General features: G+C 38.9%; 1 protein-coding gene across 1 annotated transcript in view; it reads right to left on the bottom strand.

Annotated features, from left to right (window-relative positions):
• The window catches only part of LOC114648132 (neuron navigator 1-like), a 249027-nt gene that overhangs the window by 184000 nt on the left and 50695 nt on the right, over nt 1-14332 (bottom strand). Inside the window, 1 exon segment of the mRNA XM_028796973.2 lies at nt 4527-4874. Within this exon segment, the coding sequence (XP_028652806.2) occupies nt 4527-4874 (348 nt within the window).

A 14332-nucleotide genomic window follows, 5' to 3' on the forward strand; every position in this document is an offset into this window, starting at 1 on the left:
GTCAGTTCAGCACTCAGGTTGTAATATGACCAAGCCGTGCAAGCTTACTGTTAAGAATGCAACGTATAGTTGTACATGAGAAAAGCAATCTTGCCTCAAATCAATGGCAAACTTTTGTAGGTCTATGAACTTAATTTAAAGTTTAGGTTTACACGGTGCTTTCTTTCCGAAGTACCTGCACTCATGAATCTGTCTGTATGCGTCAGTCGCTGAAATCCCCGCGCTTCGCACCGGCGAAGTACTACTTTTAAATTTTTATTAAGAAGAAAAGAAAACCTTTTAAAATTGAGGGAAAAAATACCAATAACAGTTTCTTAAGGATCTGTTTTTTTGTGAAGCTGCGTTCACTCGAGTGATCACTTCGAGATGACTTGCTGGCTAACCATAAGCATTACCTAGTAGGTAACCACCCATACAATCAGATTGTGAATCAGACTACGAATGCCGTGAATGTAATTACCCCGATCTACATGCTGTCAAATAAACGAACCACACGCCGTGGCGCAATTTTAGGGGCTTAGCCTCTAGCGCTGACGTCCGAGGTTCGATTCCCGTAAGGGAGTGAAGTGAGCGCTTCGCACCGGCGAAGTACTGCTTTTAAATTTTTATTAAGAAGAAAAGAAAACCTTTTTAAATGAAGTCTTAAAAAGAGCTGTAAAGATATTGACAATAAGCTACGCAAATCCACCAAGACATGCAATCGTTTAAATCAAAGCACGAGTCGAAAAACACCATCCCATAATATTAGTTAACGATTAACACATTTCTATATGTATTGTAAGCATACAATACAACTGATAATATGTTGCGCTTATTTATCTGGTGTACTGACATTTTTGCGCGTTTAACGGCTGAAATCTAACGTGGTTTGTGCCCTTCAGAATGAAAAGAGTTTGCATTTACCTTTTTAATAAAAGGCGAGCTTTTAAGCCTGAGAAATCACCCCGTAAATGCACACGTTTAATTGCACATGTGTTAATATGTATGCTTACACAGTATTAAAAGACACTCAACAAGTACACAGTATTAAAAGACAGTCAACAATTAACGTCATTTACCTTCATTCCCGCGTTTGACTTGTGCTGTAAATCTCTTCCTCGTTTTCAGTTCACGTGATTACGTAGGAGGCGTAATACGTGATGACGCGATACGTGACTCCGCCTCCTCCATTAGAGTATATGGACAAAAAACAGGTTCCAGTTATGACCATTACACGTAGAATTTCGAAATGAAACCTGCCTAACTTTTGTAAGTAAGCTGTAAGGAATGAGCCTGCCAAATTTCAGCCTTCTACCTGCACGGGAAGTTGGAGAATTAGTGATGAATGAGTCAGTCAAACAGGTTCCAGTTATGACCATTACGCGTAGAATTTCGAAATAAAACCTGCCTAACTTTTGTAAGTAAGCTGTAAGGAATGAGCCTGCCAAATTTCAGACTTCTACCTACACGGGAAGTTGGAGAATTAGTGATGAGTGAGTCAGTCAAACAGGTTCCAGTTATGACCATTACGCGTAGAATTTCGAAATAAAACCTGCCTAACTTTTGTAAGTAAGCTGTAAGGAATGAGCCTGCCAAATTTCAGACTTCTACCTACTCGGGAAGTTGGAGAATTAGTGATGAGTGAGTCAGTCAAACAGGTTCCAGTTATGACCATTACGCGTAGAATTTCGAAATAAAACCTGCCTAACTTTTGTAAGTAAGCCGTAAGGAATGAGCCTGCCAAATTTCAGACTTCTACCTACACGGGAAGTTGGAGAATTAGTGATGAGTGAGTGAGTCAGTCAGTCAGTCAGTGAGTCAGTGAGGGCTTTGCCTTTTATTAGTATAGATTAGTAATTATGTAAGTGATCTGTGGAAAAACTCCACACAACATACACCTTAACCCAACTAAAAACAGACATTTTGTAACACTTTACTTATTATTATGTGACTTTGGAAAGAGCGGTATTGCTGCTGTAGGAATCATTACTAGAACTAACAAGTATTAAGGAATTCATGTCCTTAAGTCTTTACATTGACTTCAGTTAAGGGCTGATTTAAAAATCCTTCTTCTTACATAAATACCTTTAACTACCCTAAGCCCTATTTATCTGTCTGAACTGAACAATACACAAATATTGCTGGGCTATTAAGGTTTCTAAGAATTGATAAAAAAACTAGCATTTAGAGGCAGGATCCTAAAGTTGTGGAATGTTCCGTAGTCCTCAGCTTTTAAATCTAATCTAAAGATACATTACTTTACTGTAGTAGACTACTGATACGAGCTGGTGATTAACTATTCAGGTTGCATTTCTATTTGTTACTTATTTGCATAAAAATATGGCAAAAGCATTATAAACTGTTACTGACCTTCCTCTATTCTTTTTCTCTTCTTGGTATCTTTCTGTGAAATTTGGTGTTACTGCTACATTGCTAAGATGCTACTCCTGCCTAGGCAGGATGATACAGAGATACCAGGACCCTTGGAATCCAAAGATGCAATAACTCAGTCTTCTTATTATTAGTCTTGTGGGGCCAGATGTGATTCTCAAATGAAAATGTACATCTGGGGACAACCCGTTAAAAACTGAATAGTAAATCACTGTAAAATATTGAGTTGTAAAGGGTACGCTCACAGGGCTTCTTCCTAGAACACCCTTCCTTAATTTCTCCAGTCTGTGCATTTTAAACTGATGCCATGGTTTCATGGAGAGAGCAAAAGATACTGAACAAAAGACTTAATGCTGAGAGAAAATAAAAAATCCGCTTAATAATTAATTTGCACTTTGTAGTGAGTGCTGCAACAGTGGAGACAGATAGACAGACACACACATACACAAATACACACCACAGCCACTGGGCTCCAAATGTTTGAGAAGAGCCTCTGCCTGCTATGATATCTTTCAGCCAATTAATGACATAACACCATGGCATTTTTTAATTTCCAATTTGACAGTAATGTTTAATTTCTGTAGGTATTCATTTAGATATGCAGTCCTTTTGATGGAGTGCGGCACATCATTTAATCAAATCCATATTTTGCAGTTCATGTTTTCATGAATATAACTGGCTATTCTTTCAAGCTTACATCAACTAGTACACTATCATCGTAACGCTGAACAACAGAGAGCATATAGCATCTACAACAATGTATCATTCACATTTACCATTCGTCCATTGATGTTGTTGAGTGACAATGTATAATCTGATGTTACAGAAAAGTTTTTTCCTTGCATCAGTCTTTGTTTATTTATAATATGTGCCATGTGCTCTCTGCACATGTGAAACACATTTATATGTCTAATAAGGTTTTTTAGGAGACTTTTTATGTGTACTTTTTCGAGAGCACTGAAAATCACCTCCCCTACTTTTAGTGCTAGTTAGTTTAGAAATGTGACACTTCACTGAGTCCTCTAGATGTTCATACCCAGCTTTAAGCAAAATTCACTCATGGTTGTCTCCTGACATATATATTATACACCTGGCTTCAGCAATCATTATTAGACTGTTCAACATGCATTTATTATATTGAAGAAGTAACAGAACTAGGATGATGACAAGCAAGCCTAAATCACAAGAATATTGAACTGGTCTGACTTTGTCTGTTATGGTTGACCAGAGACCCCCAAAGGTTATTTTTTCCACTAATGCAGTTGACTAGAGTTTTTGTTTCCCTCTTCTCTGTTTTCAACTGGCCATATCTAGTATGATGTTAATGCACTTACATTTTCATAATTTGTTAATATAAATCAAACCAAAATTGTTCTCTTTTATATTGTGTTAATCCTAGTTTTTGTGTTCACATATATACATCATGTATTCTTTGACTGTTGCTGTTATTACATAATAGCTATAAGCTTCTGTAAGAGCTCTAAGTCTGTAGCCAGTAAAGAGAGCTATACAAAAAACTGAACTGAATATAATATAAAAAATCAAAGATAAACCGCAAAAACATGTGCTACTCCCCCAGTGTTTGCTGCTAAAATGCATAACTATTGGAACAACAGACATAATAAGCCTCCTGAGTCTACTGTCCCATCTTGTTTTTGAGTTCCTTATTTAGTCACATTGGCTGGTACCTTGATGATATCCCTCAGATTGCCAGCATTAAAACTGCAGTAAAGAAGAAAGTGAACACATTTATTGTTGGCCTGTCACTTTGTCTTCAAGTTGGATGTCTTTTACCTCTTTTGCCCATTTCAATATTTAATCCAGAATGTCCTGTTGTTGACTTGCTTGTGATTCCCAAGTCAATCTTGGCTGAATGTGCACAATGGGCCTACTAACCTTTTTAGGTTGATTCTGAAGGCAAGAGATAAATCCAAAGAATATTGCAGAACTGCTTCAGACCCCCCAGATGACCATGCAGGAAACCCAGAGAAGCAATGTCACAATTAAAATGAACTAAGAGATCAAGATAGATGAGACAAACTATCTGGTATGTTGCCAGCACTACACGACTTTACAAGTTAGCATTATATCACCACTCTGAATGTGATGGTGTTTGTTTGTGGTAAATAATGCAAGAATAAAGCTCATTTGCTTACCCATTAGTAAGATCATCATCTTCGTCATCAGGCAAACTTTTACCCAGGAGGTCACTGTCACTCATGTATCCAGACTTTAGGTCAGTGTCATCAGAATCCAAGCTTTCAATTAGTTCAATGCGGGATATGTGACTCAGTCGGCTTGAGCTGCGCATCGGCATTGTATGGGCTGCATACTGTGCTCCTTGGCCATGGTATCCTCCCGCTGAAGAAGGAGCATCTCCGGCCTGAAGTCGAGGACTGGATTGGCCATAGCGCCAGGAGAGGGGGGATGACCGGTTGGATAAACTAGACACACTACGTGGGTTGGCGTCATCACTGTCATAGCACACTGTGTTCTCCAGACAGCTGCCATAGGGAAGAAAGAGAGAGATAGACAGAAAGAAAGAGATGAGACCCGGGGCTTCAACACACCATGACCATTCCCTGCTTTATCAGCATTATGCTGCTGGTTGTATTCTCCACACCTACATTATTTTGGTCTGACCATGAGAGGTAGAGTGGCACTATAAAATATAGGACAGACTGACAATAAGCATAGTGTATGAGAAGAGCTTTCTAAAGTCCATCTTCTCCTAACAGCTTTTACTTTATAATTGGCACAGCATATTGAAAGTAATGCTCACTATAATTTGTGCTACTGTAGGGCCTTGGCTGGCACACAGATGTTGACAGTGATCACTAGAATTTTAATCACTGTGTTTCTTTTTTAATTATTTAAGCCTTTAATCAAACAAATTCTGATTGAGTGGTTGCCATCCTCTTCACTGATGAACCAAGAATACAAAAGTAACAAGTTCCACCTTGCTGAGGCTGGTGCCAAGTGACCTCTAATTGGACAGAGAAGCGTATCAACACAATAAGATTTTAAACCTGTAAAGCGATTGAAAAGATACAAGCACAAATCAGGAAAAAGAATTCAAAATCTGTCTATTGCTACAAAGGAACATATGGGTGGGAATTGATTGGGAAGATCACTTAAAAGGTGGCTTGTAAAACAACACAGAGAAGATAGCAGCCTTTATTTCAGAATCTGTGCACATAGCCTTAATAATGGCATATTTCATACATAAGCATGTAAGACTTACAGCTTGAAATATTCTGTATCTCAGAGTCTTTCACTTGAAAGGCACATAATGTCTTCTTAAAATCAAAAACACACAAGCTGAATAAACAGTGAAAGCAACAGCCACTACCTGTAATGAAGCAATGCAGTACAATATAAGATGTCTAACCTGCAGAAACTCCACTTGCTCAAGTTAAAGTTGAAGCTGAGGCACAAATAGCTGTATTTGTGTACTCAGCTTATCACTACAACCCTGTGAAGGAACTTGAAGGAAACAACCCAAATTAGCATCAGCCTACTTAAGGAATTAGATAGATAGATAGATAGATAGATAGATAGATAGATAGATAGATAGATAGATAGATAGATAGATAGATAGATAGATAGATAGATAGATAGATAGATAGATAGATAGATAGACTGGTTGTTTTAAAGTCGCTTGATTAAAAATTTCTTCATATTTACATAATGGATAACCCTCAAAAACATCCAGGCCCACACCCCATATGGCACTTGAAATCCTTTTATTTACCACACATTTTTCATTCAAATCAGAGCAGTTTTCCTTTGTCCTTTTATCACCTGTGACTTTGGTAGCAATAATTTGCGTCCATAGTTTTTCTACCCACAATTTCAATAGAATGTCGAATCAACGCTGACTCTATCCCCATTGATTTTGTCAAGTAGTAATGTGTTTTATTCCTACATGATCACATTCTCCAAATATATTTTCTTTTGGTTAGTTCATCCACGTTTTTAAAATTTGGGCAGTCATTCTCAGAAGCATGCTTCTCATTTTAAGAAAATGGAATTGAGGCTTTCTTTGTGAAGTTTGGATGTTTTTCCTGGTGTCTGTGTGGATTTTTTTCTAAGTACTAAATATGTTAAAGGTTAGGTTAAACAGTGGCTCAAAACTGGACAAGCGTGTTCATGAATGTGCTCTGAGATGGACTGGCCCCTGCTATGTGTTTGTCATGAAGTTTTAATAAAATATTTGTAAATAAATAGAAGAAAAATATGAAGGACTGATAATTATTAATCTGCTCTGAGCTATAAAACATTTGCATAATATTCTTAATAAACAAAAATCTATAATATAAGAGTGACCTATGGTGGGGGAAGAAAACACTAACAAGCCAATAAATTTGATAACATGTTCCATTATTATTATTATTGACTTCTGATTAAGTTGTTGAACTGAAACAAAAGCCATCATTTCACTGCAGCTATCAGAACTCCTGCTTTAAACTAATGGATGCCACTTAACTGATGGCCATGAGTTCCAACATTGCTATTGGCCACACCCAATTTGATTTATGTTTTTTTTTTTTGTGTATTGTAATCTAAGCATACTGCATTGATATCTGCATAAGGGATTTTTTCTATCCAAAAAGCAATGATATTAAGGGATAAGTCTTAATGGAGCTAAGCATATAAAAATGATAGCAGACATTTTATCTTTTAGGGTACAATAAAAGGATTAGTGATGCTGTCTGATGGGTTCAGCACCCTGGCTCCAAATCTTGTATTTGGTCACTGTCTTTGTGGAGTGCGCCTTTTTCTCTGTGTATGGTGTGTTTCTCTTTGAGTATGTGCCAAAGCAATGCATGTCACATTATGCAACTTCTGGTCATGGGGTTACTGATCTTGTCACCAGACCACGTCAGTTTACACAAATGAAAATCACTGGGCATGTCAAATTTATTGACTGGATACCGACATTCCAGCATAGTCATCCTCGCCCCCTTTTTGTGACAGTCAATTACGTGCTGTCTGATGGAGCCGGTGCTGTATGATGAGTTAACAGCTACAGTGAGTTCGACCGCAGTCTCAGCCCTTTGTTACTTTTTCAATTCTCTTGTGGTGCATAAAACACAAGTCATCAGACAGACAAGCCTCTCTTCTGTTTGTGAGGTCTAAAATACCCATGTTCCTTATTCCTCATCACTGCATTATATGCACTGTACTTCCAGATGAGCATTTATTGGTTGACAGCTCTCATGGACACAGACCTGTCTGATTTTGTCAGGGCAAGTCACAGAGTAGACAGAGTGAATCATTGGGTATGTCACATTACGGGACTGGCCTTCAGAGGAGTGCTCCGCCATCTGGTTCCTCTACGATTATGCAAGCAAAGGCTGTGACTGAAAATCGCTAGAAAAGTTGCATAATGTGGCATGGTCTGTAAGTCAGCTGGCAGCTGTAAATTTGTCCTTAGGGTGGTATGTGTGAGCATTGCCTATCCAGTGCTAGTTTCCACCTTGCACTCAATGCTGCTAGAATAGGCACCCCTCCATTTCCTGCCTTCAACCTAGTACTGCTGGGGAATAGTTCTGTTCCTCCTGCAAGATAGTAGTGAATTTATTAGCAACTCCTACTGAATATTTAGTGCCAGGGACATATTTTAGTTGTTGACTTCATACTTCATACCCACACTGGCCAGGTCTCTTTTGAATAGCAACTCCTTCATTGCTCCAATTAGAGAGCTTTTGTTGTGAATGTTCCTAATGACATTTAAATCATTAAGTAGACCTTTCCAGAATTAGAATGTCATCTTTTACTACGGTCCTCTTGGAGCTTTCCACTGCTAGAGTCCACAATTCATCTTGTTGTTTGGTTGATTTATGGTACTATAAGGCTGCTGTTCAAGACAACTTTTATTTTTTTATCTTTCTGTTCTTATGGTCACTAGTGCTTGGTAGTTGGGATGCAAGAGACTTTGGGCTGCTGTACTGCTCTTTTTATTACTTTTACATATGTTGCTGATATTTTTAATTATCCACCCATTTACTGAAGCACATAATACAAAGCTCAGAGGTGCAGAAACATTTCCTAACAGCCTGTGAACAAGTCTGAAACAAGCCACGGATGATATACCACTCTACCAACAAGCCACTGCATTATTTTGCTGCATGCTAAATGATTACTAAAGTAAAAATAACTGGTCATACAACCACCAGTATTTCTCATTTTGAATGTGTGGATATTGTGTTCTCTGAATCTCCAATCCACCAAACAAACACAGTTGTTTTATTTTAACCATTTACTGTATGACTGCATTTCAGCTGAAATAGGAAGGTGCCAGTCAGTCATCGTCCAACCCTTTATCTCCTAACACAGGGTCACGGGGGTCCACTGGAGCCAATCCCAGCCAGCACAGGACGCAAGGCGGGAATAAAGCCCACCGCAGGGCACACTCACACACCAAGCACATACTAGGGACAATTTAGGATCGTCAAAGCACCTAACCTGTTTGTCTTTGGACTGCGGGAAGAAACTGGAGCACCCGGAGGAAACCCATGCAGACACAGGGAGAACATGCAAACTCCACGCAGGGAGTGCCCGGGAAGCGAGCCCAGGTCTCCGTACTGCGAGGCAGCAGTGCTACCACTGTGCCACCCATAGGAAGGTGCATTTTTTTTTAATTAATAAATATAAGCTCACTGAGCATCTCTTCAGCTTTAATGATCACTGAACTACTGCTGTTTGGAAAAATAAGGTAATCTATCCATCCATTCATTTTCTGATTCTATTTAATAAATTCAGGTTTGTAAAAAGCTAGACTTTATCCTGGCTACTAAGCATGCAAGGCAGACACCATCACTGGACGGAGCACCACTTCACTGTGTATGCAAACTCACACAATCATTCATATTAGGCCAGCGTAGACATAATCTACCCATTTAATTTCAAATCCGTTTCTGGGAAGCAGGGAGATGGGCCATATTCTGGTAGCATTGGTTGGACTGCTTGGCCATCAAAGGGCATTCACATTAACTCGTACAGTGCCAGTTTATAGTTGCTAATCAATCTAATCCACATGTTCATAGGATGTGAGAGCAAAATTGCAGTACCTGAAAAAAAAACAAACACATGACATAGGAACATGCAAGCACCACACAAACAGTAACTGAACTAGTGAATTTCACACTCCTTAAATTACTAGTTCACTTTCAACTGACTAAATCCAAACATTTGCATAGCCTTACTAAAAGAACACAAGAAGGTAACCACATAAAAAAATAAACTGACTTCGCTTCCTGGACATGTCAACCAATAAACAATAACTATGAATGTAAACTTATCACTTTTACCATTTGCCAACAACTAAGCTGGCCTATGACTGGAAATTCCTCTCTCTCGCTCAGTCTCCATCCATACATTTTGTAACCGGAGTACCAGTTTATCAAACAGCATAACCACTTGCAAACCAATTTAAACTTGTCACTTAAGCTGTCTGTCATTACTTTGGGATGTAGGAGAAAAATGTAATTACTCAAAGACAAAGGGGATTGTGAAATCTACACACAGACAAGTAACAAGGCCAGGATCCTGATCTAGTCTCCTGGAACTTGAAAGCAATACCACTAACTAATGTGTCACACATCAAATTCAAGCATTTTGAAAATTAATTTGCAACAGCACAGTCATTAAGCAAGGTGCCAGGTGGGCAATGCTCTGCAGGGAAGTTGCTCTTCTTATTTCCTTCCTTCAGTCTTCCCCAGAGGAGGACTTTTAAAATATCCTCTAGTTGGATTTGTGTTCACACAGGAGAGACTTCACTGCAGTGGAGCTGAATATCCGGTGCCACTGCATTACAGTATTCGGCCACCTGCAGGACTTCCTTCGGCCTTGTCTTACCCTTGAGCTCTGACTTGTTTTTTCCACTTTTACTTCCCCTTCCTGTCCCACATGCTCATAGACTTCCTCACAAATACAGCACCTGAGCTTAAGAGACTACTGAGGAAAATCCTTTGACGTCTGTCACTAAAAGGACCAAGGTCATTCATCAGGCTCATCAATGCTCCTTTCTTCATTCTCAGCCAATCCAGGTGATATTCTCCTTCCGTTTCTCAATTTCTGCACTTATTTCCAAGCTTTGAATCATTTTAAAGCCTCAGGTACTGTCATGTTCCATATTCTGTGGATTCACAAGTTTTCTTTCAGAATGATGTAATTGGGCTGCATGTATGTGTGTGTTGTCCAACTCATTTAGGTTTCAGCAACCTTTTGCCCACTTCACACTGTCCCATTGATAAAGTTTAAGCAAACTTTGGTAGGAGCAATATGCAATAAGCAGGTAACCAGAATCTCAAATCTGGATTCTTACATGTTTATTTGTATTCAACAGTTACTTCCATAAATCAAGCTTAAATAATATAATGTCATCCCATTTCCTAGGAAATAAAATGTTGTGTCCCCAACACAATAAATCCGATTGGGTAGGTCATTTGCCATGCGCTATCAGCTTGGAATGATACTGTGCTGATCTGGTCTTAGAAACAAGAGAAATTTTCAAGTTTAACTGTTGCAGAGCTGTAGACTAGCAGTGGACTAAGACTAAGTGCAATTGCAGTGTGCTTCTTGACCACCTTGTAAGCAGGTTTAACAGACAGTATGGTTTTGTAATGTTACAAAATTAATTATGCATGCATCAGAAAGACTGTTATGAACCCGAAAAAGCAAAAATATGCCATCAAGAAATATGGAAACCATATTTTACATTTATATTTGGACTGAAGTGATACTGAATCACAAGCAATGAATGGAAATATTTATATTGTGTGATATAAGAACTTACATTTAAGCAGTAAAAAATGTAGAGTCTGTTTCCCTAATAAGAAGATGCTTGGCTGCCAGTTTGGAAAATAGTGCATTGAAAGATGCTGCCAGTTTTTTCTATGCTGTATCCCTGCTGAGAGCCACAGATGTATCTTTGCGGCTGTTCTGCAGATCTGATATGAGATCTCTCACAATATGTATCATATACAGCTTGTACTCTACTGAGAACTTGTGCTGTGATGTGGCCCTCTTTTTATTAATATTGTCCAGTCCCTGACTAGGCATTTTATATGCTTTGGTGGATGAATTTGGTTTTTAGGAAAAGCTGATGAATGATGAACATAATGAATGACAAGTATCAGCTCTTATGTATTATCTACTTAATTAAGAAGTGAGTTGCAGCAAGACCAGATTAAGACCCCCACAGGCCCCAGGGTGTGAAATGCATATTTGTACATTCCACAGTATATGAATTTCTGCAATCTACTCTGCTTGCTGCCATTCTGTAGGAATGTTTTAAGACAATTTCTTTTAAGACTTCCTTCCACAATTAAAGCATATGATTTTGTGCCACATGCCAGACGCTGATCAATGACTTCACTGGATTTCCTTCTGTCCCTTAAGGAAGCGACCTGTATACTGTTTATCAGATGAAGACAGCTGTAGGGTCTTCCACAGTGTTTTCTGTCTTTGACTTGCCCTGTTTCCTTCACAGTTTTTAACACAGCTCGAACACCACATCTTCAGATCCAGTTCTGTGTACTACTGCTTCCTGACATTTGACTTGTTGATTGATACAAAACTATGATTTATTGTCTGTCAACTTACAGTCTTCTTATCAATGCATTCTAGAAGATGTGGTTACTACAATCCGATACATGCATTTATCTGATAAACCGTTAACCTGATTCGGCTATTCACAGCCTTGTTAATTTCAATCAGGTGTGCTACGGGTAAAATTCAAGAAATACATGGAATGTCCTGGATACATCAAGGAGAGTTTTGGATAAGTTTGTCAAAAACAAAAAAACATTCCTGTTACTTTTTATCATATCAGTGTTTGTATTTATTCTAATAATGATTTCACAAGTAAATGTCCAGATATCTTGCTTAACAATAAATTTCTTTGGTGGCATAAGACCATGGCTCAGTATTGTATATAGTCAATGTGTATAGTTTTGTTGACTGCAGCAGGCTAATGTATAGGAATTGGAGAACCCTGGAGAACATTTTGATTTCCAGATTTTGCTTCAATCCACAGTTTCCAGCCTAGGACTACATATCCTTTTCACTTTATAGTCCCACCAATCAGGCAAAAGGGAGTCAGAATACTTGGGAGACCATCACTTATATCAGCGGTCCACTCTACACTGGTTAAGTTAGTTGTAGCTCAACATAACAATTAACACCCAAGTCACAGACCTACTTTATCAACAGTACAGCCTGGCAGTGTTTTACAAGCTCAGCAGCACACAATGTACCTGATATAATAGACACTTTAAAATAAAATGTTCCCAGGAAGATTTGGTGCCACTTAACTGACATGATGAGAACAAGGTGCTTCTCTCACTTCATGAAACTTCAGCAGATTTAGCAGGACATTAAGGAATAACCTGCAGCGTTTTTCACCATGAAAGGCCTTTGCCAAGGAACGTTTTTTTTTTTTTTTGCCTTTGTGTCTATGAGAGGGAAACTTCATGTTAAAGAGACATGGCAAGTATATGCAAACTCCAAACATGCAGTGTTTAGGTCAGGAAACAAACTCAGGATTCTGCAGTCATCCAATATGAGTTAGTGTGTTTGTGCGTGTGTGTGTGCGTGTGCACTCTGTAGTAGACTGATGCCCTATCCTGGTTTGTTTCCTGCCCTTCATTCACTACTGCCAGGATAAGATCCTGTGATCCATGTCTCTAAATTGGATGAGCAGGTTGGAAAATAGATGGATGTTAAGGAGAGAGGGCAAGTGGCCTGAGGTCCAGAAGCATACTTAAGGTACAGAATTTCAACAGTTGCCCAATTTCTGTGTGTACTCTTTAAATCCTCAGAAGTGTAGAACAGACTTAATAAAAAGAATGGCTTCTTTCAGTGCAGACGGCGCCATCAGCAGCACATATCCCCACCGGTTCCCCTACATAGGTCAAGCAGGCTGCATGCTAAGCTGGCCATTTTCCCTATTCTGCACACTCTACAGTGTGCATTAAGTCATCACTAATTAAAGGCATTACTGGTATGGCATTGCTGAGATTGTCACTCTCCCTGATACTCTGTGAAAGCTCTAAAAGCCTCATATGCCTAATGGCATCTGCAGCCTGTCAGTATAAGCACACACCTTGCTGAGGCTTTCATTTCATCTGGATTTTATTACATTTTTTATAGCATACAAGAGTTTAGATGCAACATTGTGGTGAATCCATCTTGAAGGTTAAGTGATGACTCTGCAGCTTTAGCACTAAGTGCTCAAGTGTATGGCTATTACACACAGGTGACCTCAAAGGAGCTATACAACTTTCTGGGGCTGTGGAATGGCTGATGTTTAGTATTCCAAAGTGGGGAATGATTAGAAAAAGACCCGTGGGCTTGTATTTCACTGTCACTGGATACAGAGGATGAAGGCCACTAAACTGGTCAGGTAACACCAGGGTGGTAGTGTAGACACAGGAAGTCTCATTCTCTGGGACTCGTGATTGTTTACAGTTTTAAGGTTCTCACCCATCCAAAATTCCTAATCGAGGTTACAGGCACTGACGGCCAAAAATGTGAAAACAGTTGATTCAGCATGTGACACAAAGTTTACTGAAAAATGCTGCTCCCACACCACAGAGGTTGTTGATTTAACCAAGCAATTTGTATCCCAGAATTGTGTGGGTTAGGATTTGTGTTTGGTGGGTACTTGTAAAAAATGTATCAAATTATTGATGTTTTAGAGAGAAGGGTAACATTAGTAAAACACAGACATCTGGGATATGATGTCTAGTTTTACTTTGAAGTGCAAGGTTAAAGAAAACTGTAATGTCCTCCTCTCTCAGTGCAATGTATAAGCGTCAATTTCATCAGCACATTATGACTTCATGGTTTTGAAGGTTGTTTTTGCAATTCTGCACTATTTTGTTGATTTTTGAAGTCATTTGAATGTAGTGAATATGTTGTATGAAATATGTATAACAAACTGAGGCACACA

Source organism: Erpetoichthys calabaricus, chromosome 3, assembly GCF_900747795.2.
Source record: "Erpetoichthys calabaricus chromosome 3, fErpCal1.3, whole genome shotgun sequence".
In the NCBI taxonomy this organism is placed as follows: domain Eukaryota; kingdom Metazoa; phylum Chordata; class Cladistia; order Polypteriformes; family Polypteridae; genus Erpetoichthys; species Erpetoichthys calabaricus.